Here is a 27,451-nt window from a genome sequence, read left to right as displayed (position 1 = left end):
CTGGAGATTAGTCTGGAGCTCCTCATCTGTTTGGGGCATAAGATCTCTATGGAAGATACTTCCTTGGACCTCGTTCAAAGTTTTATGTGGAGCAATGGTAACAGGTATATCACCTAGGCTACCACATCCCTGAAGAGCTGTAGATTAGGCAGCAAAGGAAATTTTAAACAACAATGACCCATTTTGCAAGTTTGCCACATACTCAGCTTCCAAAATTGGTCCTCAAAGTTCTCGATAAAAATAATGGTTTTGTTGCACTGTCCAGAGTCTCTGTGCCCCAGCCATAACAGGCACATACTCCTTGGCTTGGATGGGTAGTTTCCAACCCAGGTGTCAACAGTGCAATCCCTGCATGGGTTGACCATTGTGCAGGTACCTGACAACCCATCCCCTCCCCCCCCCTCCCCCCCCCCCCCTGCCAATGGAATGACTATTGTGCTGGGTTTTGGGCATAGTACCTTTGCAACAAAGGAAGGATGCAAAGAGAGAAAATCACAAGGGGTGGAATATACACCGTGCTTGGCGAACTTCCCTGCATGATCCACACTCCTGTAAAATTTGGAAGAGGAGTAATAAGTGAAACCTAGGAAGTGGACCATGTTATTAAAAATGAAGAGTTATAAGTGTGTCTGAAGGGAACCAAACAAGTGTCCAAAATCACAAATTAGATCCAAGCACAGTCAGCACCAAGAGGACCAACCAGTGGAAAGGCAGACAGGAAAAAAGAACAGTAGGTCAGCACAGGAAGAGGAATTAGCACTGCAACGGATGGGGCTCCATGATGGCAAAGCACGTACTCGCAAGAAATGTGGACCCCCCCTGGAGGGGGTTGCTGTTTTTGGAAACAGAGCGTCTACTTCTTCCTTGATGGGTTCATTGTCTAGCGATTAAGTGAACAAGAGAACTAAAGAGCACATTATAAGAATTAACTACGAAGCCTCCAACAGCTGGTGTCATGATGATTAAAATTCTTGTACGTGTTGGACTGCACCATTGTACAAAATAACGTACGCTCTAAACATTGGCTTTAAGTTTATAATTAAATTATTTTATAGAATGATGTACTACAACAACCAGAAGAATTTTAATCATTATTATAAGCATTGTTTTCATGTGTGATTTATTAAAATATCCTAGTTGCAATGGGGTCTAGAACCATGAGAAATTTGTTGGAGGATATGAATTTGCCACATTGGCTGTTATTGTTAGGATTAAACCATTTATTTACTTTATATTGTTCACTACAACATAGTTTCAGCCATTCTAAGGTGCCTGCAATATGTATAAAATATTTAACATAATTAAAATTCAAAGTATAGTCATAAAGCTGGGGTGGGCAGCTTTTGTAGCTCTGGGGCCATTTTGTGGAAGCAGAGCTTAACAGAGGGCGGCACCTTTTGAAATGTTTGCATTCATTAGTTCACTTTGCATTTCAGAAAAGATCGATTCTTCATTATACACACAATATTCATCACTGATTTTACATTTCCTTCATTACACACAAGACATTCATCACTTATTTTACATTTTTTTGAAAGTTTGTGGTTTCACTAAAGTTGACATTTATTTACTTGCTGTTGCACAGGTAACATCGAAATAAATCAGATCTACCAGAAAAGTGCTGCGCATTGCATGTATACACAAATCATGTCGATACTCTTGGTACTCTGAGTGGTGCCTGATAGGAGTGAGCATAAATTGGCAACGCCTTTACGTTCATCCATCAGCCCCCGTGTCGAGTGACAACTTGGTTTGCACGGACAGTATCTACACTGCGCAAGCTTATTGACGACGCTGTCCTACTGAATACCTTCGGTTATGCACGGGAAGGGTATCTTGATTCAAGACATATTTTCCTGATTGTATTGGTGGGTCACACAAAAACACTTCGTGGACCACTTTTGTACTGCCGGCTGCCATTTGCCCACCCTGGCCTAAAGCAAGCACTAGTTGTTTAGTCAACAAATAAAAAGAGAACTGATAGGATATGATCTGGTAAACACAAATACTTGGGTTACAGTCAGTGTACTTGTCTATGGCACAATTTAAGAAGCAAAGGTTGGCTGGCCTGACATAATAAAATCAATACAAGTGAAGCAAGCTTAAAAATGGTATATACACAGAAAGGGAGAATACCATACACTAAAACATTTAACTACTAAGAATTACCCACATTACACCAAGTGTTATGAAAATGGGCTACACAGCAGTCACTTCTTTACACAGTATATTGCAATAAGATCTATGACAACACAAAACTCAATTTCCCATAGTGCTTCTTATAAACAGCAGTAATATGTAGCATCCAGGTAAAACAATAAACAGTATTACGTAAATGTGACATTCTTTTTCTAAAATTTTAGTTTTCCATGGTGTGCAACAACAGATGCAGTACAAGTGATGAAAATATGAGAAATATAAGGATAGAGAGAGATAAGTACACTGGCTGTAAACCAAAAATGTGCTTCTAAGGGGGTCATACTCTGCAAGTTCTTTTTTTTATTGTGTCTACTAAAGAATCACTGGTTGTTTTATACTTTGTATTTTGTCTTACTGTTTACTGTTCTTTTGGTATTGTATTCACAGACATCTGAAGGTGGCCAAAGGCTGAAACTAACCAGTAATGTGAAACACATACAAGGTGCAATAAAGGCACTTTGCCTGATGAACTGACAGCCTATGGTGATTAACATTATGATATTTGGAACCATGGACATTGAATATCTGCCCACGGAAATACACACACACGGCCATTCTAGAACATATCATCACCACACCACTGCACTCCTACAGTGAGTGCACCACCTACCCCACCACGTGAATACGCCAGCCAATAGTGTTCCTCATGGCTGGTATAAATAAGACAGCACAGTGAACAGCTAGTCATTTCTGTACTTGTGTCTGATATTGTCAGGTAATATCACTGCTGTACTACGGATTTCATCAATAAATACCTTACTTGGCATTTAGTCTTTCTCCCTAGTCATAATTTGGATTGTCTCCTCTTTTGCTCTGTGCCTGTTAACATTGCTGAGAGGAAGGTTTGTCCTTTGCACCTCACTGCCAAATAGGCTGCTTTGGGCTTGTCCCTGTGTGTCCCATCAACCACCTGCCAACCATGTTTAGCTAGACTACCACTTTGTGTCATTTTCTCTTCCAAGGTGGTCTTTCAGCCTTGCGGCTTCACCCACTTCTCTCCTGGGTTTTAAAGTGTGTGCCGATACCCAGCTACTTGTAGTTATAGCACTGGCAATCAGGAAAAGGAAACTGTTTGGTATCATGAACATTAAATTGGTTTGCCTGCTGGAACACCCTGCAGCAGCTAATGCAACAGCAGCAACTACAGGCATAATTTTTACAAAAGTCTGCTTCTGTTTCACGTGGACAAATTCCGAGTGTACAAGGCCAGTCTGCTACAGGCCTCAGCACATCCCACTGTCAATACGCTCATTCGTTCCCTATCATTTCCGCCTTTCAGTGATGATAAGGAGGACTGGGACACACATTTGCATCGAGTGAAGCAATATTTCACAGACTTCAAGTCATGGACAATTCATTACAGGGATCATTATTTCTGTCATGGGCGTCCCCATACACTAATTCTGCTCTGCAAATGCTTCTGTTTGGCCTCATTGTGCTCTCCTTTCAAGAGGTATGTTACTCTTCTGACTAATTATTATTCCCAGAGACATAATTTGAATGCCTCCAAGCTCAAATTTCACCAATATCATAAACTTCCTGGACAATCATATCACTCCTGAGTCACGAACTTGCAAGGCCTCAGCAAGGTCAAATGCGATTTCACTTGCGCCAATCAAGGCTGCAAGGCTTTGTATGCAGACTCTGATTTGTGGTGATGTGGGTCAGCTGGCATCCAATCCTGAGGTCTGAACAGTTACATTCAAATTGGATAACCCTGTGTTAGAGCACATCTTGTGCGTCACACATTCATTCAAAATTACACAGGCTGCTAACGAACAACTCATGGCAAGGTCACAAGTTGAGGCGGTTAATATGCCATTATTCATTCCACCTCAATGTCACAGTTTCAGAACACCACCAAGGTTGCTGCAACGCTGTGATTCTTTGTTGTCTGACGTCTATGGTGACCAAGTCTCCAGTCAACCTTTGTCATCGGTCATGTTGACCACTCCCATTGTGCCTGCAGTGTTTTTTCATTAATTCACAAGCAGACAGTCCAGTTCTCTGGGGTTTCTTTACAAGCTGTGGAAAAGAGAGGTACCTCTACTCAGCGTGTCAGTGTGTCGCAGCCACGCAACCCGCTCCCATACCATCCGACGTGTGCACCAAGACACTGTACACATGCAACCATTTCACAAGGAAATTGTTTCTCACATTTGGCATTTCTCACCAGGAGGTCCATTTCCAGGTGGGCACAGGGGCCATCATTTCTTTATTAAATTAGGCAACATGCAAAACTGGGCTCAACTGAATTGTTCCCCCCACCCCTCGTGGTGTTTGGTGACCTATGGTGACAGCTTATTCCTCTTCATGGTCACGTCTGTCTCACTGTAGCCTAAAAGAGCATAAGTGACTCATCACATTTGTCATTGAGAACCCATCTGCTACCAACATTTCTGGCCTCGGTGCCTTTACGTTGTTAGGGTTTTCTATTTCTGATGAAGTCAAGGTTGTATCATTGCAGTTCCTTTCCAGGAACTGGACAATCTCTACACTGCATTTGTGTCTCTAGCTCAGCCAGATTTAGAATGTGTTCAGAATGTCAGGAACACATCACCCTTCAGCTGGATACAGTGTCTCAATTTTACTGTGCCAGATCATTTCTGGTTACCTTACATGCTGTTGGGAAGCAGGAGTAAGATCATCTCCAGACTGCTGGGGTTATTGAGGCAGTGAGCCACTCTGCTAGTCATTATCAAAAAGCCAAATGGTTCTCTCAAGTTATGTGGACATTTCAAGGCTACAACCAATGCTCCAATGCAGATAGATACTTATCATATCCTCTGGCTGGAAGACTACCTCACTAAACTTGCTGGAGGAGAATATCACTCCAAGATCAATCTCACCAATACTTAGCTCCAGTTAGCCTTAGATCATGAATCACAGAATACTGTTGTCTCGATATGCCTTTTGGATTATATACGTACAAGCAGCTTCTATTTAGCATTGTCTCAGCTCCTGCTTTTTCCAGTGGTTTCTGGAACAGTTGACGCATCTTATTCCGGTTTGTGTGAATTACTTGAATCTCATTATCACAGGATCCTCATGCCAAGAGCATTTGAAAAATCTCCACACCTTATCACCCTCCAGGACACAGGCCTGTGTTTTCATTTAGAGAAGTGCAGGTTTTCTTCAGATGGAAGTGGAGTATTGGGGGCATTGGCTAACCAAAGAGGGAATCAGGCCCACTGATCAGGATGTCACTGCAACAGATTTCTTACCCTGTCTGACAAACCTATCCGAATTGTAGGTGTTCCTGGGCAAGATAAACTATTATTCCAAGTTCTTAACCCATGTGGCACACAATGTGCAACCCTTCAATCATGTACATAAAAGGGGCGTGCCTTACAAGTGGATCACTGACTGCGACTGGAATTTTACTCACCTGAAAACCACACTGAAATTTGCCCCTTGCCTCACACCACTCTCTCCTGGTCGCCCACTGGTTGTGGTGGCAGACGCATCCACCTATATACCGGAGTGATCTTGGTGCACAGGAATCAGTTGATTGGTTGGTTCAACAACTAAAGGGGCCAATCTATGACGTCATCGGTCCCTCCTACCTGGAATAAGCAAGTCGCCAAAACTGCGCACCAATGAATGGCCCAGTGCACGAAACCCAAGGAAAGAAGTGCCAAGGTATATTAAACAACTCAAAGGCAGAAAGTGTGATGATGAATATACCCCCTGCCACTTACCAGAGGCACACCATCCAACAACACACAGAAAAGACTAGTGACATGGACAGGATGAAGAAAACATGGGAAGAACACTAAGCAAAACAGAACATGGTCGAAGAGTTAAGAAGAGCAAAAGGAAGGGTAGGGTGAAGACAGGAGCAGACCACCAAGCCCAGAGAACCATTGTCTGGTTGGTGCAGAGGAACTAACAGGGTGTCCTGCCAACCCCTTAATAGGCCATCAAGGCTGAGGCATCTTCCCTTATACAGAATGATAAGAACACTCTTCACGAATCAACCGTAAAACCAGGTCAATCAGCGAGGCATCATCTAACACCAGGGGTAGCGAGTCAGGAAGATCAAGAGTCTGCTGCAGGGCAGCTAAGGCAGGACAGTACAGCAAAAAGTGGACCACCGTCAAACGGGCACCACAATGACAGTGAGGTGGACCTTCACGACAGAGGAGATGACCGTGAATCAACCAACTATGGCCGATGTGGAGCCGGCAAAGGATGATGAAGTCCAAGCGAGAGGCCCACTTGGAGGGCTTCCACAAATTTGTGGTATCCTTTATCTCCCATAGTTAGTTTGGAAAAGTCAGAGTATGCCATTTTATATTCAAAATCCTTAAAACTTGGTGACATGATACTGGTCAAACATACAGTTCCAGATAGTGATCTTAAGAGCCTGCTTGCCAATAGCCAGAGAGTTCATTCGCTGGGATCTCAACATGACTTGGTGTCCCGACAAAGACCACTGAGCGGCTACATTGGTTCAGGGCAAAAAGGGAATCTTGGACGGTCAGGATCAATGGCTGAGGAGGGTAAAATTGATCAAGAGCTTGTAAACTGCTTAAAGAATTGCTACAGATAAGGAATGACTCACCAGTGCAGGAACGGATATGCTCAAGAGTATGAGAGATGGCTACCAATTCCACAATGAAAACACTGGCAAGGAGTGGATTTCATTACATCCCACATGGACGTTAGCAAAGCCAGTGTGACTGGAAACCATTGAGCCATCAGTATAGACTGCTACTGATCCCCAAGACATGTCAAGAATAGAGGCTCTCTGCTTAATAAAGTGGCAGATTATGGTGTTCAAAAATGATTTCATCCTTTGGAAATTTTGTCATTATTTTAGGTGTTACATCTGACGTCATTGCAAACAATTGAGAACGGCTCCACAGCTGATACTACATAGTTGTGAACAATACAAAATAAAACAATGGTTTAATCCCAACAATAAAAGCCTGTATGGCAAACTGACATCATTGAAGCTACAAAGATGAAGGCGTTTCTTCTCGTTAAATATTTGTTGTAAAATAAAGTGAAGTTACATTATCAGTCTTGAGATGTAAGGATAGGCACTCATGATGCATCTCTGATTAATTATTGTGTGGTAATAAAAGTTGGTACATACAGATGTACGTATGTTCTATCAAAATATCAGAAGCTTTTAAAATAAATACTGAATGTCTAAGCTAGGAGTGGTGTTACACTTATGCAATGTTTTCTATCACAATTATAAGCACACCTATTAAGTAAATTTTTCAGATGTTTGTAAGAGATTATTTGAAGAAAGTATTACAACAATAACAAATCTGCAGCACAAACTGTGCTCCTCTCATCTTAATGTAAATAATGAACATGTATAGGACAATAGCATGCATGAAACACAAAAATGAGATGATTGCAGAAAAAAAGGAGGGGGAGAGATTTTAACCCTGCTTCTGCCAAATGATAGATCAATAGTTTTACCATCATAACAATAACAAGAAAATTCAACAATGACACTTACATCAGAGACTGATTCAGCTGCCCAATAAATAGTTTAGACAAATAAGGAGACAAATGCAATTAAACTAGAAGAAACAGAAGTAATCTTTTGTAGGGAACAAGATAAGAGCATATGCAGCAACCACGAAGTGTGACAGCAAAGGAATTTACACCAAAGAGAATACACAACAAAACAAACTATAACTAAAATAGGCATCTCAAGAATATCACAATGTGAGGATTCTTTTATAATATACATAAATACTAGACAAAGAATGAAATTTTTTGGGCATATAAAAATAAACAAGACAGATGTCACTGCACTTAAAAAAAGTGCTGGAAAAAATAATGTACAAACAAGGAACAACATGTTCATTTGGTCTTTGTCAGATTAAGGAAAAGCAGAGTAATTCAACATATTGAAAACTGCACTTTTCCTTTACAAATTGCCAGTTTTCATAAGAGCAATCTACCCAAACAATAGTGGTTTGTTTTGATGATAACCACTTACTGAATACCAAAACAGGACACGTGGATTTGACCAACAAACAAATTTCAAAATACAGATGGACCTCTGGTCTTGGATCAATCAATTTATCAATAAAAATATAGATAACAAGAAAATGAAAAGGTAAATGCTTGGGTATTGAAGAGAAGAAAATTATGTATATTTTTTACTTATCACACTTGAAAACTGACACATTCACGCTTGAAAACTGACACATTCACACTTGAAAACTGACACATTCACACTTGAAAACTGACACATTCAGTTTTAATACAAACCTCTCGTTTTGCTTTCTTCAGTTTTCTTTCCAAGGCATTCACGTCAAACTCAATATTTTTTGTACTTCGCTTTTTGAATATCAAAGACACTTGTGGTTCTGGTACATGTGGATGATTGTGTCTGTTTGCAACTCCAACAAGATTGTCATAATAAGTAAAATTTACTGGCTTTCCACAATCCAGTTTTTCATCTATGTCTAAATCCACTGTGTTCCTGTTGGAGCTCCAGTCATTTCTTGTAGGGTTTGTTTTATTATTCACTTTTTCATTCTGCTTATTGTTGGATCTGTAACCAATAACTTTGTCTTACATACTTGTTAAATTCACTGGTATCATATTATAATGCTTAAATTCTCTTCAGAAAGTTTTACTAGTATTAGCACCTTATAATACTAACATATAGGTGATAACCTAAATATTTCTAGTGTGCTTGAGTAAATATTATCAAATATTAAGATAGCATTAGCAAACCGTGTAATTACACCCAATATTTACAAAACTGCTGATATACTGATACTGAGTGTACATTTGAAATGTAAATATGATAGCAACATGCTTTGAAGGCAATCTGAATAAGCTGTATAAACCAGGTACACTTCTGAAATTCTACAATTCAATGATTCTAGGAACTGATAATGCAAATCATAATGTCTTCTCAATACTTGATTTTTCTCTGTTCACACTTTTACAAGGATACTGGATATATCATGGCATCAATTTAAGGCAACAAAGTGTCATAATTAGATATAAGTACAACATGACCAATAGATCAAACACAACTTTAATCCAAGGAAGCATTAACAGCTTGAACACAGTATTTAAATAACATTCAGCAGGAACCAATTACCTACACAAAGAGCTGCAGCAATACACAGAGAGAACTAAGGCCAAGTGTAGCTCGACTAGCCTTAAACAGACCGGAGGCCATGGCGAGCTCTGATGGTGATTGATATATAGTTTCAGGGCTGTCATAAGTTTCCCCAAGTGAAATTCCCTGATTTCCAGACACGTTTTACCATTTTTCCCTGACAAATTTTGAGATCTCAGGGGTAAGTAAAGAAAAAAGGAAAGGACTTTTGTATGTAAGAAAAAATGTTAAGTACTAACATCAACATCTTTTGTAATTAACTGTTTTCTGATGGACAAAGCAAGCCAAATGATATAAGTGTTTCATTAATACCACTGTAGTTATTTTATTTCGATAAAATGAAACACATTTGATGACAAAAATACACATTTCCTTGGAGTTTGAAATGTAACAGTCCTATTAAAAATAATCCAAACACGTAAATTTTAGCCATGAACAGTAATTTCTAACATAGAGGTGTATGAAAAATATGTACTTGTATAGTTTATCGACTAGAATTCACTCGTGTTTAATATACAAAAATCTAGATAATCTTTAAAATGTGACATTTGCTTTAGGATGAGAGTTTTAATTGTTAAGTAATAGAAAAATGATTCTAAACAATGCCGAGGATTGTTCGGGATTGTTTAGAACATATATATAGGGGTAGCCATATTGGCAGGGTTGGTCAGCACTTTGTGGGATTTTGGACAGAGAGCATGTAGCTGGTTGTGCATATTTATTTCATTATTGTAAGTATATTACAACTTATTTCACATTTGTCAAGATGCCTTTATTTAGTTTGAAATTGTAATAAATTTCTAGCTGAAACACAATAAGAGATTCATTTTTAATTTTAACTTTTCTGAAGTTGGAATTTTCACAGTGACTGAGAATCAAGGAATTCTATTGCGACAGATTGCCAGATACAATGAGTAAAACAACCCCATTATTACGAGTAGTTAGAGAAATGTTATAAGTTGCAAGACACATTTAAAATACCTTCACCGATTTCAGAAATAACCTCAGAAAAGAGTAGACCTCTTGAAAGAAGTGAATAAGGTAGGGAAGAGTTGTGCAAACCAGCACTATAGGTGACCACCAATAACATGTTAGTTCTATCTTCATTATTGTTGGTCATTATCCACTATGTTATGTCTAGTATTTTACAGGTATTGTGTGCATTTTCTTTCAAGGAATATATGAGTACATAGAAAACAAAACTCCAGCGACTGCCACAATTTTCTTCTTCTTCTTATCATTTATATTTTTTAGTACATAAATTACTTTCAAAGTGCCAAAATGTACTAGATAAATAAAATATCTATAAAACACCACACTGTACAGTGTACTTGCTGTGAGACAGTTGCAATTCCTGAAATCCATAGTCCGTGGCCTCTGGCCTGCCTGGGAGCACCACAGTCCTGGGTCCTTGGATAAACCATGAAAATCCACTGCATTATGCCTCACACAAATATACCCGGCCTATGGACCAGCGAGACTAGATGCGATGGGCAGGGCTTGCACATTAGTGGGAAACGATGGGCTTCAGATGGGCAGGCCTGCAGAAATGGCGTGTGGTTTTGGCCCGTCATGGTAGTCCACTCATGTCACAGACACCATGTTGATGAAATGAGACCGTGGTGATCAATCCATGCAACAGATAATTTGCGCAAATACTCTGACAATCAATACTAATGGGGATAGGTAGCAACTCACTATACAGATGATCGCTGAGTCACAGACAGGCACGTAAAAAAAGACTATCACACTCTCACAACTAAATTTTCAACCACAGGTTTGATGCTCGCGTGCTGAGAATCAGATCCAAAGAAGCTATTCCTCACACTTCCCTGCCTCTCATTGGCAGCTGCTAGCCTAATGGCAAGACTGTGGCTGCACTGACTGCAAGCTGAGGGGAATGATGGGAAGGGGAGAAGCAGTAAGAATGAGGGGCTAGGAAGCAGCACATGTACTCAGCTGTGCCCAGCCAGCAACAATGCGTGACATCTCAGTAAACAAACAATTTCTCCTTTTTTTTTTTTTTTTTTTTTTCAAATTTCTCTGATATTTTCCCGATTTCCCTGAATGTTTGAAATTCCCTGATATTTCCCTCATTTCCAGAAATTGTGGCAACCCCGATTCCATGCCTACCTCCCATGTCAAACCATATAACAACACCGGCAATGCCAGGGCTGTTTCCCTGACGACCTTGGGCATCGACACTGGTTATGGCACTCGCAGTGCTGATGATACTGCTATTAGTGGTTGCTCCAGAATGGATGACAGAATCCCTGACTATTGTGTCGGAAGCAGGAGAAGAACTGCAGATTCGGCCACCATGGACAGATACCCATGCCTGCATGGGAGTGCAGAACCAGCAGCAGCAGGTGATGTAACTCCCGATTTGGACAGGTTCAGAGGCAATGGTGTGACATCATCAGAGGTTGCCTGACCATCCATGTGAAGGCGAACTGATAACGATGCCTTGAGCAGAGACTGTTCTCTATGCAGATGTTACAGACACACCACCCCTGGCATTTGGAACCAACAGCTGGAATCCATTTAGGGCAATGTCCAAAACCACATGCCCAGACATCCACCCCCGGCCAAAGAGGCACGGCAGCTGCATGGGTTGATGTCCAGGTGGAAGGTGCAAGTGTAATAGCAATATCCTCGGTTGGTCCTTGTGGAGTAGATATGTTGGGCTCTTCTTGCCAAATGGCATGAAACCATAAGCGAAGCGAATCCAATCTATGGCAACATTGGACAAAGAGTTGCCAACATACTTTTTCGTATGACTTTTGAACTTTGCACCACCTCTGCTGTGAATACAGAGCAGTGTTCTGGAAGCGGATTCCGAAATACGTCAGTGCCAATGGTGAAGGCACACTCGACACCGTGGTCAGACCAAGTACCATCAGTGTACACAAAGGTACTATCGGGAAGTTCTGTGTGAAGGTTGTGAAACTGAAGGTGACAGAATGCGGTTGGAGTAGTGTCTCAGGGAGCAAATGGAGGCCAAAGTGAGCATGGGCCAACACATGAAGCCAAGGTGGTGAAGGGTTCAAACCTATCGGCAAAGTGGCACGTAACGAGAAGTTAAGCTGCCGGAGCAAGAGCCGAAAGCGAAATCGAGGAGGCAACAGAGAAGAGGGATGCGCCCCATACTGGCGATCAAAGGAGTCTTTGAAGGAGGAGGCACAGGATTGTTTGCCACACTTGGCTGACAAAATGGCGTGCATATCTGCTGAGGAGAAAGTCACAGTGCTAGGACAGCAGTAGTTCGGCAGTTTCTGCATACAGACTCGCAACCAGGCTAGTGTAAATGGTGCCAGTGGCCAAACAGATGACATGATGGTGGATAGTATCGAGACGACGTAAGAGGGACAGACATGCAGACAGTTTTGAATGGACAATGGACCAGTATAAATGGAGGAGGGTGGTTTAATCTGCTCCCCAGGAAGAACCACTGAGGACATGTACGACAGAGGAATCGCATACTGCAGCCACCCGGTACGAAACATGAGGGGGCCACGAATGTTTCCTGTCAAGCACAAGTCCCAGGAATTTCATAGTTTCAATGAACGGAAGTGCAACATGCCCAACACGTAAAGATGGTGGAAAATACCAATACTGCCCCCAGAAATTCATACAGGTTGTTTTCTCAGGGGAAAAATGAATGCCACAGTCAATGCTCCATGACTAAAGACGATCGAGACATCGCTGAAGAAGCCGCTCAATGAGACAGGTACATAGACAACTGCAATAGATGGCAAAATCATCAACAAAAAGGGAGCTGGATATGCCCAGCAGGAGACAGGCCATGATAGGATTAATGGTGATAGCAAAGAGGATGACACTCAGAACAGAGCCCTGAGGCACACTGTTTTCCTGGATAAAGGTGTACGACAAGTGAACCTATGTGTACCTTTAAAACTCTGTCTTTTAAAAATTTCTCAAGGAAACGCAGCTTGTGGCCATGGAAGCCCCACATTCAGAGAGTATGGACGATATAGTCTGGGATTTCCTCAGAAAACCATTCACGAGATGGGTGGGCAAAGTGACGAGATGGTCAACTGCAGAATGGCGTGCTCAAAATCCACACTGTGCAGTATTGATGTATACGTGCTGGCAGGTTGACAGGCAGTCTTGGCATTTGTCAGATAACTGATACCAAAATTGATTTTTTTAGTATCATCATAATTTCTCCTTGTTTTCCCCACTATGACTTTTTCCCCTCTGTGATAAGAGTTACTGCAAATTCACAAGAGTGTAAATATGCATTTAGGCTATAGTCAGTACCCGTAGAAAGGCTATCTCCAAAAATTATAGTGGGTAAACTCCATTATACCTCTGCTGCATGTTTTAGTGCAACACATGTTTTTATAAACTGTAATAATAATCAAAAATTGGACAACAATTACACTGGAAGTAACAAAAATTGATTAAATTCTGATACTTTCATTGTTAAAATCAGGAATCAAACACAGACAAAAAAACTCCTGGAAATCATAGGTTTATGAGCATCCATAGCATAAGGCAATGTTGATTTATACACCCCAAAATTTCCATAATTTTGTTTTATTTCTTGAGCTTTCATCCTGTTCTATGAGTATGAAATAATGTTTTGACCAGTACAAAATTGTACATACTAAATTTTGGCTATGATGGGTGATGGCTCATATGCAGAAAATTCTATTCAGCCACTTTACCAACACGTAATTGGAGTGAACTCTATATGAAAGTTTGCAGATGTCATCAAATATTCATGGCATCAGAAGAGGTTTCTCCAAGCACACTAATGGATGAATCTAAAATGGTTCCTTAAATACATTGCTAATCAATTCCTAGTTGTGATGATTTGGTATCCTATTTTCACTGACATTCTTTACTTTTTATTATATTTAAATATATTTTTTAAGTTAAGTGCGCACAGAGGCGTTTAAGCAAATATTCTTCTCATGCTGTGTATGTGAATTGAATGGGAAGAAGCACTAATAACTGGTACAATGAGAAGTGCGCATTGCAGTGCACTTCACAGTGCTTTGCAGAGTATAGCTGTAAATATTGAAAGGTACATTTTATCACTATTAGCTCCACTCTTTCATATTTTACTCAGGGATGGAAAAAGGGACTACATAACTCTGTAGGCTCTCAAATGTTTTTTATGGCACTCGGAAAACACAGTTGAGGCAACAGTAGATTTTTACTATCCATACTGAACACCACTTCCCTAAATTAATTTGATAATCTTTCGTGACTGGAATGTAATCTTTCTTCTGAAGAGTCCTGTTTAGTTGTGAACGAAGTATTCTACTCTATGCCAAGTAGTGCCTTTTGTTGATAATGAATTACCAATGTGCCATCTGAGTGTGTCTTACAAACTCGATTCTTCAACCTGTCACAAGCTGCTCCTCTTTCCTTCTAGCCCCTATAGATGGACTCTTACTGTGCTGTGAGACTGGTCTATCGGAAAGAAAGGTTACAGCAGAGGATTTTGATGTATCCAAGCCTCAGGACTGTTAAAGAGTAACCAAAATCCTTTACTCCAAGCAGAGTGTATACTGAAATGATTAGGTGTGTCAGGTTTCGAAAGAAAGGGAGGAGCCAATGACAAGTTGAGGCTTCGAATTGGATTTTTTTTTTTTTTTTTTGTGGGGTCTAAGGGCGCTCAACTACTGAGGTCATTAGCGCCCAGTCACAGTTGTTAGAGCACATGGAATCTAGTAAAACTCAAGGGGAGACGGACTCACCAGAAAGTCCTGACAAAGATGCAGATAAAATAAGTAAAAAAGTTAGATGTCTTTGGACAAGCCAGTCAAAGTTATAAAACGCAGAACATGAGCAGCTGCTCGAGCGTCATCAGCTAAAATATCCGGTAAAGTAGATGGCAGGGACAGGACAACACGAGATTGACTAAAGCGGGAACACGACAATAAAACATGGCACACTGTTAATGCCTGACCACAAGGGCACTGCAGGGCTGGGTCACCAGAGAGCAGGTAGCGGTGGCTAAACCGGCAATGCCCAATCCGCAACCTGGTCAGAATGACATCTTCTCGCTGAGATGGTCGGGAGGAGGTTGTCCAAGCAGTTGGGAGCGGTTTTACTGCCCGGAGCTTGTTTCCTTGGAGGGATGACCAAGCATCCCACCACAACGACACAAGCCTCTTACAAACAACCCCACGAACGTCAGATGACGGGACACAATGGGAGGCTGGCCGAGGCAGGAGGACTGCAGCCTTGGCTGCAGCATCTGCAGCCTCATTCCCAGGCACTCCTACATGTCCGGGAACCCACAAAAAGCTGACAGGAGAACCATTATCAGCGAAAGAATGGAGGGACTGCTGGATCCGTTGAACCAAGGGATGGACCGGATAGGGAGCTCCAAGGCTCTGAAGAGCACTGAGTGAGTCAGAGCAGAGTACATACGATGAATGGCGGTGGCGGCGGGCATACTGAACGGCCTGATGGACTGCAAAAAGCTCGGCCGTAAAGCTGGAACATTGGTCGAGGAGCCGGTATTTAAAGGTGGCGGTCCCGACGACAAAGGCACAGCCGACACCATCGTCAGTTTTGGAGCCATCGGTGTAAATAAAGGTGTGACCGGCAAGTCGAGCACGAAGTTCGACAAACCGTGAGCAATACACTGCAGCCGGAGTACCCTCCTTCGGGAGTGAGCTGAGGTCGAGATAAATATGAACCGGAGCCTGGAGCCAAGGTGGTGTCGGGCTCTCACCCTCTCTGAAGGTGGTAGGGAGGGCAAAATCCAATTGTCGAAGCAGGCGACGGAAGCGGACTCCGGGGAGCAGCAGGGCAGACACATACAACCCGTACTGACGGTCGACAGAATCGGCGAAGAAGGACTGATAAGAGGGGTGGTCGGGCATAGACAACAGCCGGCAGGCATACCGACACAGCAGTACGTCGCGCAGGTAGGTCAATGGTAATTCGGCAGCTTCAGCATAAAGACTCTCGACAGGACTAGTGTAGAAGGCTCCGGTCGCAAGAGGTAACCCCCGATGGTGGATGGAGTTGAGACGGCGTAAGAGGGATGACCGAGCAGATGAGTAGCTGAAGCTCCCATAATCCAGCTTCGATCGGACTATGGACCGATACGAGCGAAGCAGGACAGTGCGATCCACTCCCCAAGATGAACCACTAAGAACTCTGAGGACATTAAGGGAACGTGTACAACGGGCCACCAAATAAGAGACATGTGGAGACCAACAAAGTTTCCTGGCCAATGTGAACCCTAGAAACTTAGTTGTTTCCACGAATGGGAGAACAACGGGACCGAGATGTAAGGATGGCGGAAGGAACGCTTTATATCGCCAAAAGTTGATACAAACCGTCTTCTCTTCAGAGAACCGAAAGCCATTTGCCACGCTCCATGAGTATAGGCTGTCTAGACAACGCTGAAGGCAGCGCTCCAGGAGGCATGTTCTCTGGGCACTGCAGTAGATCGCGAAGTCATCGACAAAGAGAGAGCCTGAGACATTAGGTGGAATGCAATCCACAATTGGATTGATCGCGATGGCAAAAAGGGCTACGCTCAAGACGGAGCCCTGAGGCACTCCGTTCTCCTGGAGGAAGACGTCGGACAATACGGAACCCACACGTACCCTAAACTTTCGATCCATTAAAAAGGAATCAATAAAAAGGGGCAGGCGACCGCGTAGGCCCCACCTGTGCATAGTGCGGAGGATACCTCCTCTCCAACAGATATCATAAGCCTTCTCCAAATCGAAGAACACGGCTACCGTTTGGTGCCTTCGCAAAAAGTTGTTCATGATGAATGTCGACAAGGTCACAAGGTGGTCAACAGTGGAGCGGCGGCGACGAAAGCCGCATTGGACATTGGTAAGTAGCCGTCGAGATTCAAGAATCCAGAATAACCGAGCATGAACCATGCGCTCCATCACCTTACAGACACAGCTTGTAAGAGAAATGGGGTGGTAACTAGAAGGAAGGTGTCTATCTTTCCCGGGTTTGGGTATAGGAACAACGATGGCGTCACGCCAACGCCTGGGGACCTGACCTTCGGTCCAGACACGATTGTAGGTACGAAGAAGGAAGCTTTTGCCCGCTGGAGAAAGGTGTACCAGCATCTTAACGTGAATGGCATCTGGCCCCGGAGCAGAGGACCGGGACAGTGCAAGCGCACGTTCGAGTTCCCGCATAGTAAAGGGGGCATTATAAGTTTCCAGATTCAGCGAGTGGAAGGAAGGTCGCCAAGCCTCTTCTGCCTCTTTCCTGGGAAGGACGGCAGGGTGGTAATGGGCGGAGCTTGAAACCTCCGCAAAAAACCAGCCAAAGGCGTTGGAGACAGCCACAGGATCAACGAGGACCTCATTACCTGAGGTCAGGCCAGGTACCAAGGAGTGGGCCTTAATGCCCGACAGCCGGTGCAGGCCACCCCAAACGACAGAAGAGGGAGTAAAACTGTTAAAAGAGCTGGTGAGAGAGGCCCAACAAGCTTTTTTGCTGTCTTTGATGACTCTACGGCATTGCGCTCAGAGTCTTTTGTATCCAATACAATTCGCCAACGTAGGATGGCGGCGAAAGGTGCATAAAGCACGTCGTCGAGGACGGATAGCGTCTCTACAAGCCTCGTTCCACCAGGGGATGGAAATGCGACGTGAAGAAGAGGTAGTACGAGGAATGGAACGTTCGGCAGCATTGATGATAACAGCCGTGAGGTATTCGACCTGACTGTCACAACTGAGAAAATCGTGGTCCGGAAAGGTCGCCAGGGAGGAGTGAAGTCCCCAGTCAGCTTTCGATATGTTCCAGCTCGAAGGACGTGGGGATGGGGTGTGGTGCAGGAGACGAACGACACAGGGGAAGTGGTCGCTCGAATAGGTGTCAGAAAGGACATACCACTCGAACCGACGGGCAAGAGTGGTAGAACAGATCGAGAGGTCCAAGTGGGAGTAGGTATGAGTAGAGTCCGAGAGGAAAGTCGGGGCGCCAGTATTGAGGCAGACAAGATTGAGATGGTTGAAGACGTCCGCCAAGAGTGAGCCTCTTTGACAGGATGCAGGAGAGCCCCAAAGGGGATGATGGGCATTGAAGTCGCCAAACAATAAAAACGGCGGAGGAAGCTGAACAATCAGGTGCATCATGTCAGCCCGACTAACTGCGGATGACGATGGAGTGTAGTTGGTACAAACTGAAAAAGTAAAAGCAGAAAGAGTAATACGGACAGCTATTGCTTGGACTGGGGTGGTCAATGGGATGGGATGGTAATAGACATCGTCCCGAACGAGCAACATGACCCCACCATGAGCTGGGATACTGTCCACAGGGGTGAGGTCATACCGCTCCGAGGTATAGTGGGTAAAGGCAATACGGTCAATCGGGCACAACTTGGTTTCCCGGAGACCAAGGACGAGCGGACAGTGCAGGTGAAGGAGCAGTTGTAATTCCTCCCAATTAGATCGAATACCTCTTATGTTCCAATGTAACAAGGCCATCGCTAGTCAAAAAAGAGGGGGAACGAGACGGGGGAAGAGCTGGTCACCTCGACGGCCGCAGAGGGCCAGGTTTCGAGGGAACAACGCTACAACCGGCGGGAGGCGGATCCTGTTCCATCGAGTCGTCGCCAGCTGCAGCCGCTGTCCCGGGTTGTGTAGGAGGGACAGCATCATTTGCTGACGAGAGGCCAGCTGAGCGCCTGGCAGCAGGGCGTCCCGGCAAAACTGAGGACGGCCGGGAGCAGCGACTCACAGATGGAGCGTCAGACGAAACGCACCGGGGTGGAGAGGGGGATAGAGACTACTTCTTGGAGGCCTTCTTGGAAGTCCGAGGAGGCACAGGGATGGTGGGCTGGACCCGAAGAAGGTCCTCACGCGCGGGGTCCGTTTTGGAACGCCGGACCTCGGAAGCTGGGGTCCGGAACGTTTCCCCGATGGACGCCTGAGAAGAGGATCGCTTCTCAGGCGGAGGAAGGGTGGCCCCTGGGGCAGAGGGGGCGGGGGCCGCGGGGGAGGAGGATTTGGAAGGGAGGGATTTGGGAGGCGGAGGCATAGACCCCGGATGGGGGGAGGAGGCGGAGGGGGGACAGGATAGGGGTGAGGATACCGTGGAAGGAGTGAACACGACTGAGGCAAACGAAGTGGTCAATGTCACGGGATGGAGGCGGTCATACTTCTTCTGGCCTCAGAATAAGAGAGACGATCCAAAGTTTTGAGTTCTTGAATCTTCTTCTCCTTCTGATACACGAGGCAGTCTAAGGATCTAGGCGAGTGGATGCCAGGACAATTAACGCACCGAGGTGGTGGGGTGCATGTATGTTCCTCACGAAGGGGACGTCCACAATCGCCACAAAGGGGCTCAGCCTCACACCGTGACGACATGTGCCCAAAGCGCAAATACCGAAAACAGCGCATAGGAGGCGGGACGTAAGGTCGCACGTCGCACCGGTAGCACATCACCTTTACCTTCTACGGGAGAACGTCCCCCTCGAAGGCGAGGATAAAGGCCCCGGTGTCGATGCGACGGGTTTTGGGGCCGCACTGGACTCGCTGGACGAAATGCACGTCTCGGCACTCCAGGTTGGCCCTGAGCTCCTCATCAGATTGCAGCTGGAGGTCCCGATGAAAAATAACCCCCTGCGTCCTATTCAGTGCCAGATGCGGGACAATGGATACTGGGATGTCCCCTAGTCGGTCGCACGCCTGGAGCGCCGCCGACTGTGTGGCGGAGGTGGTCTTTATAAGAACGGACCCCAAACGCATCTTACTGAGAGCCTCGATTTCCCCGAAGATGTCCTCGATGTGCTGAACAAAGAACATGGGCTTGGAGGTGGCCAACGTCCCCCTATCGGTTCGAGAACAGACCAAATAGCGGGGGAAGTACTTCGCCCCAAGCTGGCGGGCCTGTCCCTCCTCCCAGGGAGTGGCCAAGGGGGAAAGGGCAGGAGAACCAGAACCAGAGACAGTACCTTTCCTTTTGAAAGACTCTGCTGCAGAGCGACCTGATACGTGTTGACGTTTCATCTGCGAAACGTCCGCCCCGATACCACCCACTCCGACCAGGGGCTCTCCCCACAGGCGCCACCCAGCCTCAGCAAGGGCCACCTGGCAGGATGACCGTTGCCGGGAGTCCTGATGCCCCAAGGAGACGGGCATCTACTCCTTGGCCGACATGGGGAGGATGCAGCTCAGGTATCGGCAGCACGATCCCTGTGTTGTCAGGGGGCTACAACCTAGAGGGTACATGACGACCCCACCACAACGGGCTGGCTACCGTGCTGGATTTCGGGTGCCATGGAAAGTCCATCATGATCGTAGGTGCAGATGGGGACGCACTATGGGCGTAACTTGTACAACCCATCAGGTGTTTAGGCCCAATTTGAGGAATAGTGGGTATGGTGACAACGCCGTTACAATGCCGAGTGCCAAGGTCTTAGTGCACTGAGGACCAATGGTACACCACGTAAGGCGTCCTTCCCCAAAAGGCTCGTATTTCTGTAGAATTTTGAAAAATGGAGGTCGAACCCCAAGGGGGACCATCACATGGAAGGCCGAAACGGTTGAAACTCCTTTTAGTCGCCTCTTACGACAGGCAGGAATACCTCGGGCCTATTCTTACCCCGGACCCGCAGGGGGAGAATTGGATCGTGAGAGCTACACAGTAGCATATAATTATGTAGTGACCTGTCCTCAAAAGGCTGAGATATAGTTTCACACCACAGTTCCCTACGTAGTTGTAGCTGCTTCCACATAATCAGTGCCCCGAAATTTCTGTAACACACTAAACTGGCCAGTTACAGTCTTACAAGGAAGTATCTTAAGTGCTTTCATCTTTTCATTCATTTATTATTCATATCAACTGATGAGAATCCCAAAAACTATAGCAGTAATAAAAATAGAGTTACCAGAATGTCTTGTATGGTGTCTCTTTGCAACATGTTCAACATTTTCCTATAAATATAATTTTTGAAAAAGATTATTAGTGTACCTAATCAATAAATTGTGGCTAACATGTTTAAAATTATGTTTCAAAAGGTAAAATTAATAAAGTCTTACTCTGATGCACTCATATTCATACTTTCACATGGAAGCAGAAAATATTTAAGGCTAGGTCTCCAATGAATTTGTAAAAACCATAGTTACAATACATAGACTACAAAAACAACAATAGCTAAAATGCTGTACCAGGGAATTGTGATTGATTCATCACTGGGAAAAAGATGATGAACCAGCCACAATGGAAACGTATTAAAACCTTCTACCTAATAACATATGTAAAAGGTTAGACATTACACTAACTACATTCCCTTCTTGTCACCTAAAAAGGAGGGCAGATAAGCTGGTAAACCAGTTGCTGCCCTTATATATTGATATAAAACACGTTTTGTTAAAATGTGGTGAACAGCATTGCACACAGGTGCACTGGAGGAGGAATCTGTGTGTCAGAGGACAGTGCCCTATCTGGAGGTGCATTATAAGTACTTCCTCCCACCTCAGTTGTCAGAAGGAGGAGGATCTTTTGTTGTTTCATTGATCAGATTTGTTGGCGATTCCAAACTCTAGCAACTACTTCTTGATACTGTATCTCAACACAGAGGTGACTATACAGGGTGTTACAAAAAGGTACGGCCAAACTTTCAGGAAACATTCCTCACACATAAAGAAAGAAAATATGTTATATGGGCATGTGTCCGGAAACACTTACTTTCCATGTTAGAGCTCATTTTATTACTTCTCTTCAAATCACATCAATCATGGAATGGAAACACACAGCAACAGAACGTACCAGCGTGACTTCAAACACTTTGTTACAGGAAATGTTCAAAATGTCCTCCGTTAGCGAGGATACATGCATCCACCCTCCCTCGCATGGAATCCCTGATGCAGCCCTGGAGAATGGCGTATTGTATCACAGCCGTCCACAATACGAGCACGAACAGTCTCTACATTTGGTACCGGGGTTGCGTAGACAAGAGCTTTCAAGCGCCCCCATAAATGAAAGTCAAGAGGGTTGAGGTCAGGAGAGCGTGAAGGCCATGGAATTGGTCCGCCTCTACCAATCCATCGGTCACCGAATCTGTTGTTGAGAAGCGTACGAACACTTCGACTGAAATGTGCAGGAGCTCCATCATGCATGAACCACATGTTGTGTCGTACTTGTAAAGGCACATCTTCTAGCAGCACAGGTAGAGTATCCCGTATGAAATCAAGATAACGTGCTCCATTGAGCGTAGGTAGAAGAACATGGGGCCTAATCAAGACATCACCAACAATGCCTGCCCAAACGTTCACATAAAATCTGTGTTGATGACGTGATTGCACAATTGCGTGCCAATTCTCGTCAGCCCACACGTGTTGATTGTGAAAATTTACAATTTTATCATGTTGGAATGAAGCCTCATCCGTAAAGAGAACATTTGCACTGAAATGAGGATTGACACATTGTTGGATGAACCATTCGCAGAAGTGTACCTGTGGAGGCCAATCAGCTGCTGATAGTGCCTGCATACGCTGTATATGGTACGGAAACAACTGGTTCTCCCGTAGCACTCTCCATACAGTGACGTGGTCAACGTTACCTTGTACAGCAGCAACTTCTCTGACGCTGACATTAGGGTTATCGTCAATTGCAGGTGTCCTCGTCATTCTAGGTCTTCCCCAGTCGCGAGTCATAGGCTGGAATGTTCCATGCTCCCTAAGACACCGATCAATTGCTTCGAACGTCTTCCTGTCGGGACACCTTCGTTCTGGAAATCTGTCTCGATACAAACGTACCACGCCACGGCTATTGCCCCGTGCTAATCCATACATCAAATGGGCATCTGCCAACTCCGCATTTGTGAACATTGCACTGACTGCAAAACCACGTTCGTGATGAACACTAACCTGTTGATGCTACGTACTGATGTGCTTGATGCTAGTACTGTAGGGCAATGAGTCGCATGTCAACACAAGCACCAAAGTCAACATTACCTTCCTTCAATTGGGCCAACTGGCGGTGAATCGAGGAAGTACAGTGCATACTGAAGAAACTAAAATGAGCTCTAACATGGAAATTAAGCGTTTCTGGGCACATGTCCACATAACATCATCTCTTTATTTGTGTGTGAGGAATGTTTCCTGAAAGTTTGGCCGTACCTTTTTGTAGCACCCTGTATGTACAGGAGCAGCACACTGGAAAATAATATTTTTCATACAGGTGTAGTTACCCCTTCATTACCGTGAATTCCACATTCCCTGGTACCCAACAGAATGACACCACCTTATCCTATGTCTTGATGAAAAAGGGTGTCATGGACCATCTGGATATGTTTTTCTGCAGGGTAGATGTGATGGATAACCTGGTGTGCATGTGAATACATCTCATCTCTTCCACCAGTTTCAAGAGTGCATATAATTAAGCATCATACACCCTGAATGGATTAGATAACTAAATATTGATAGGATATTTAGAGCATCCAGTGGAATTTCCTCCACAGGTAACTAATGTAAAATACAACATAGATAAAATTTTGTAAAACATGGATGCTGCTGGAGTTTGGGATTAGCAGTATCTTATTCAACCCCCTCCTCCCCTGTATGGAATCTATGTGCCCCATCTGCCTGTCTCTGTAGCTAATCCTAACTGCAATTCAGAGAATGTTTTCTAAATGCCCGCAAAAATTTTATCTGAGGAAGGATATTGTAACATCCCAATATTTACCTAGTTGGGCATGTGAAAATGCCTAAACACCACATCTAGGCAGCTGGCTCACCAGCACTCATCGTCAATCCACGAAGCAGACTTGATCACTGTCAAGCTCATCTCCCCATGTCCTGGAAATGGCATACTAACACACTTGGCTGGACAGGTGTGTAAAACATGGAATTAAAAACACAGTTTGAGGTAAAATTCCTTCTGTAAGCTGATCAAACTAAATTAATTCTGGGTCTTCTTATTAATCATGATGGTGAATGACACCAACCTCGACGTAGCACAATAATGCAGTCCGGTTCAAGTGAAGCTCCTGCTTCAAGTGAAGGATTACTGCTGAAATTTTTTAATTTTTATGGTAGCATATTGGAAATGATGCAGCAGAATACTGCACACCTTACTGCATAAGAATCAAGGCATTGTATCCAAATGGAGATTTGATTTCCACTAGTATTATCCGAGTGAAAGCTGCAAATTCCTTCCTTCCTTTCTTCCTTCCGTCCGTCCCCATTATGGTCGGAGGAAGGCAATGGCAAACCACCTCCGCTAGGATCTTGCCTAGTACAGCGGTGCGTGTCTCCCGCATCATCCCCTGCGCTCTGTCAAGGAGTATGGGACTTCATCATCATTTATGAATGGGAAGAGTTACCCCAAAATGTAATGTCTGACATTATAAGCAAATGAAAATGCACAAAGTAGACTAGTTTTCTAATTGTTATCAAGGTGGGACTGCACAAAGGCATTGTAAAACTCGAGCAGACATGATCAGTCTGCTTCACACGGCCTATGGCTGAGGTGTTCTAATATATTTAATGGCTTTAGGTCTTTATACTCTTGAGGTGTGGTAACCATCTCAGCCTCGTATCAAATATAAGACTCTGAAATCTTGCTGAACATAAAAAAAATGAGAACAGCATCCCTCATTTTAAGAGCAGTTGGGTTAAAAGGGCATTGGTAATTATTTAAGACAAACACATTTCTCCAAATATGTTATCTTTAGCCATAGTTGAGGAGTAGTCATTGCAAGACTGGGGAAGAAACAGAATGTGGCAAAGCCATCCATAAACAACGAATACTGAATGAGAGACCTCAACTGTGATCGTAGCACTGTTGGCTACAGAAAACTGAGTTGCTGAGAGATCCCTAAAGAACACCAAACTCCTCCTCAAATCTTTCTGAAAGAGTATTGCTGACCTTATATTAAAAAATTTAGACAGAAAGGACTGTCTGAATATGAGTAGCAACATCCAAAACCGCATTTGTGGAGCTGTTCCAGGATGTTATACCCCCAAGTTATGTTACAGAGCCTCTCAAGTTTGAAGAATATATCATTGGCATGTTGCCTACATAGGAAAGATTGTTGTATTCCTGCTTCCAACAGGGTGATGAAGTCGAGGCTTGAGCAATACTTCTCAGATTCTCACTGGAAGTGACCATGTAAGTTCCTGTGACTCTAGGATCCAGGTCACATGCTTCTGACCATGCATTCTGGTGGTCTTTCTACACAACTAGTAAGGGCCAAGCTACGATAACTACAGGGCAACATGCAGTTCTCCTAGGTTTCAGGAGGGGAACTACAATCGCCTGTCTCCGTGAGGGAAAGTCTCCAATCAGCCAAATTTTATTAAAAAGAGTTATGAAGATTTTGTTTGCATCATTTTCATGATACTATAACATGATTGACTGGATTCAATTCTTACCAGGTACAGTCTCCTTGATCAAGACAATACACAACACATCTTCCATACCGAAAAGGGACAGTTGGAATTTTTGGTTTGTTGGAATAAGAATTCCAACCACCCTTTTTCATTAATAGCCAAGGTGGCAAAAAGCTGGATCCTAGTTTTCAGTGGCAGTGATCAAATTGAAGCATTCTGCCACTACCTACATGATGTCTCCAGGTATAGGCTGGGGACATTCCCACTTCATTACTGCTGTTATTGGTGCCCAGAAATGTTTCCGATATCTTCCCATATGGCTTTCCATATCTTTGAGAAGTGAGTGAAACTTGGTATGATCTCATCTTGCTCCCTACATCTATATTCTGCAAACAACCGTGAGATGCGAGGCAGAGGGTACGTCATACTGAATGAGTTATTAGGGTTTCTTCCCGTTTCATTCACATATGGAGAATGGGAAGAATGACTGTTTTAAAGCTGGCAAAATGTCAGTAAAATCACTAGACGAACGTCAGCTGAAGAGCCCGAGACAGAAGCCAATAGGCAGTTTGTCAACAAGTGGCCATGAAAGCCTTAACAATTTTGTCATAGTAAATTACCTGCATTCCTATCTTCTTATCGTTATTAGGCCTACTCCTACACTACCCTCTATCTGATTTTGTGTTGATAACCATGTACTGATCTGACCACACCAGGAGTTCTGTTTTTCCTGCCACCACACTTTACTAATTTGCACTATATCTAACATCAACCTATTCATTCCCCTTTTTAAATTCTCTGACCTTCCTACCTGATTAAGGGATCCAATATTCCACATTCTGAGCCACAGACTACTACTACCACTACTACTACTATTATTATTATTATTATTATTATTCGTTACAGTCAACTTTGGACTACGCTAAGCATCAGTCATTTCTTGTGCTTTTTCTTGCGTTCTTCCCAGTACTTCTTCATTTTTTCTGAGTGGGCTTCTTTACGTTCTTGCGACCAGGTTGTTCCCGTCTTCTTTGATTGCGTTCGGTCTTTGAATCCCTATATTTTGTTGATGGCATTCCTATATTCCATTCTGTTGTAAACTGTCTCTGGTATAATGTTCATTTCTGCAATGTCTTCTTTTACTTCTTTCAGCCAGTTAATTTGTGTCTTTCTGCTTTCCATGTATTCCAGGATTTTCTTTGCCGTTCTTTCTGGTGCCATTCTTTTGACATGCCCATAGAAACTCAGTTTTTAAAGGATGTTGTCAGTTTTTCAATTTTCTCGTATAACTCTTTATTGGATCGCAATTTATAATCCTGTCCATCCTTTTTAGGTCCTAAGATCTTTCTCAGTATTTTTCTCTCTTTTATTTCCAATTTCTCCAACAGACGTTTTCTGTTCAGTGGGATGCATTCAATCGCATACAAACTTTCTGGTTTTATTACCGCATTGTAGTGCCTGAGCTTGGCATTGATGGAGATCGACTTTTTATTGTATACATTTCGGCATAGCTGGTATGCCGTTTCCATCTTTATTGCTCTTTCCTGTAGTGAAACATTTGGTAACCCTGTCGGTGTAATCCATTCCCCTAGATACTTAAATTTATGAACTCTCTTAATTATTCCATATTTAGTTTGCAATGTCTGTGTTGGGTCTGTTTTGTCCTGTATCATCAGTTCTGTCTTTTTATACGATATTTGTAGACCTGTCTTCTCAGCGATCTCATGCAGCATTTCTATCTGAATCTTTGCTGTTTCGATGTCATCTGCCAATATTGCCATGTCATCAGCAAATGCCAGACATTCAATTTTTGTTTTATTTCTTC

The 27,451-nt window shown here is 43.7% G+C and overlaps 1 protein-coding gene across 1 annotated transcript in view; it reads right to left on the bottom strand.

Annotated features, from left to right (window-relative positions):
• The window catches only part of LOC124605381, a 112,535-nt gene that overhangs the window by 73,256 nt on the left and 11,828 nt on the right, over positions 1–27,451 (bottom strand). The window contains exon 2 of the mRNA XM_047137021.1: positions 8,446–8,731. Coding sequence (XP_046992977.1) covers positions 8,446–8,731 — 286 coding nt within the window. The remainder of the gene's footprint in view (positions 1–8,445; positions 8,732–27,451) is intronic.

This window comes from Schistocerca americana, chromosome 3, assembly GCF_021461395.2.
Source record: "Schistocerca americana isolate TAMUIC-IGC-003095 chromosome 3, iqSchAmer2.1, whole genome shotgun sequence".
Taxonomy (NCBI): domain Eukaryota; kingdom Metazoa; phylum Arthropoda; class Insecta; order Orthoptera; family Acrididae; genus Schistocerca; species Schistocerca americana.
The sequence above is the reverse complement of the archived record's forward strand: the minus strand, read 5'-3'. Positions and strand labels throughout refer to the sequence as shown.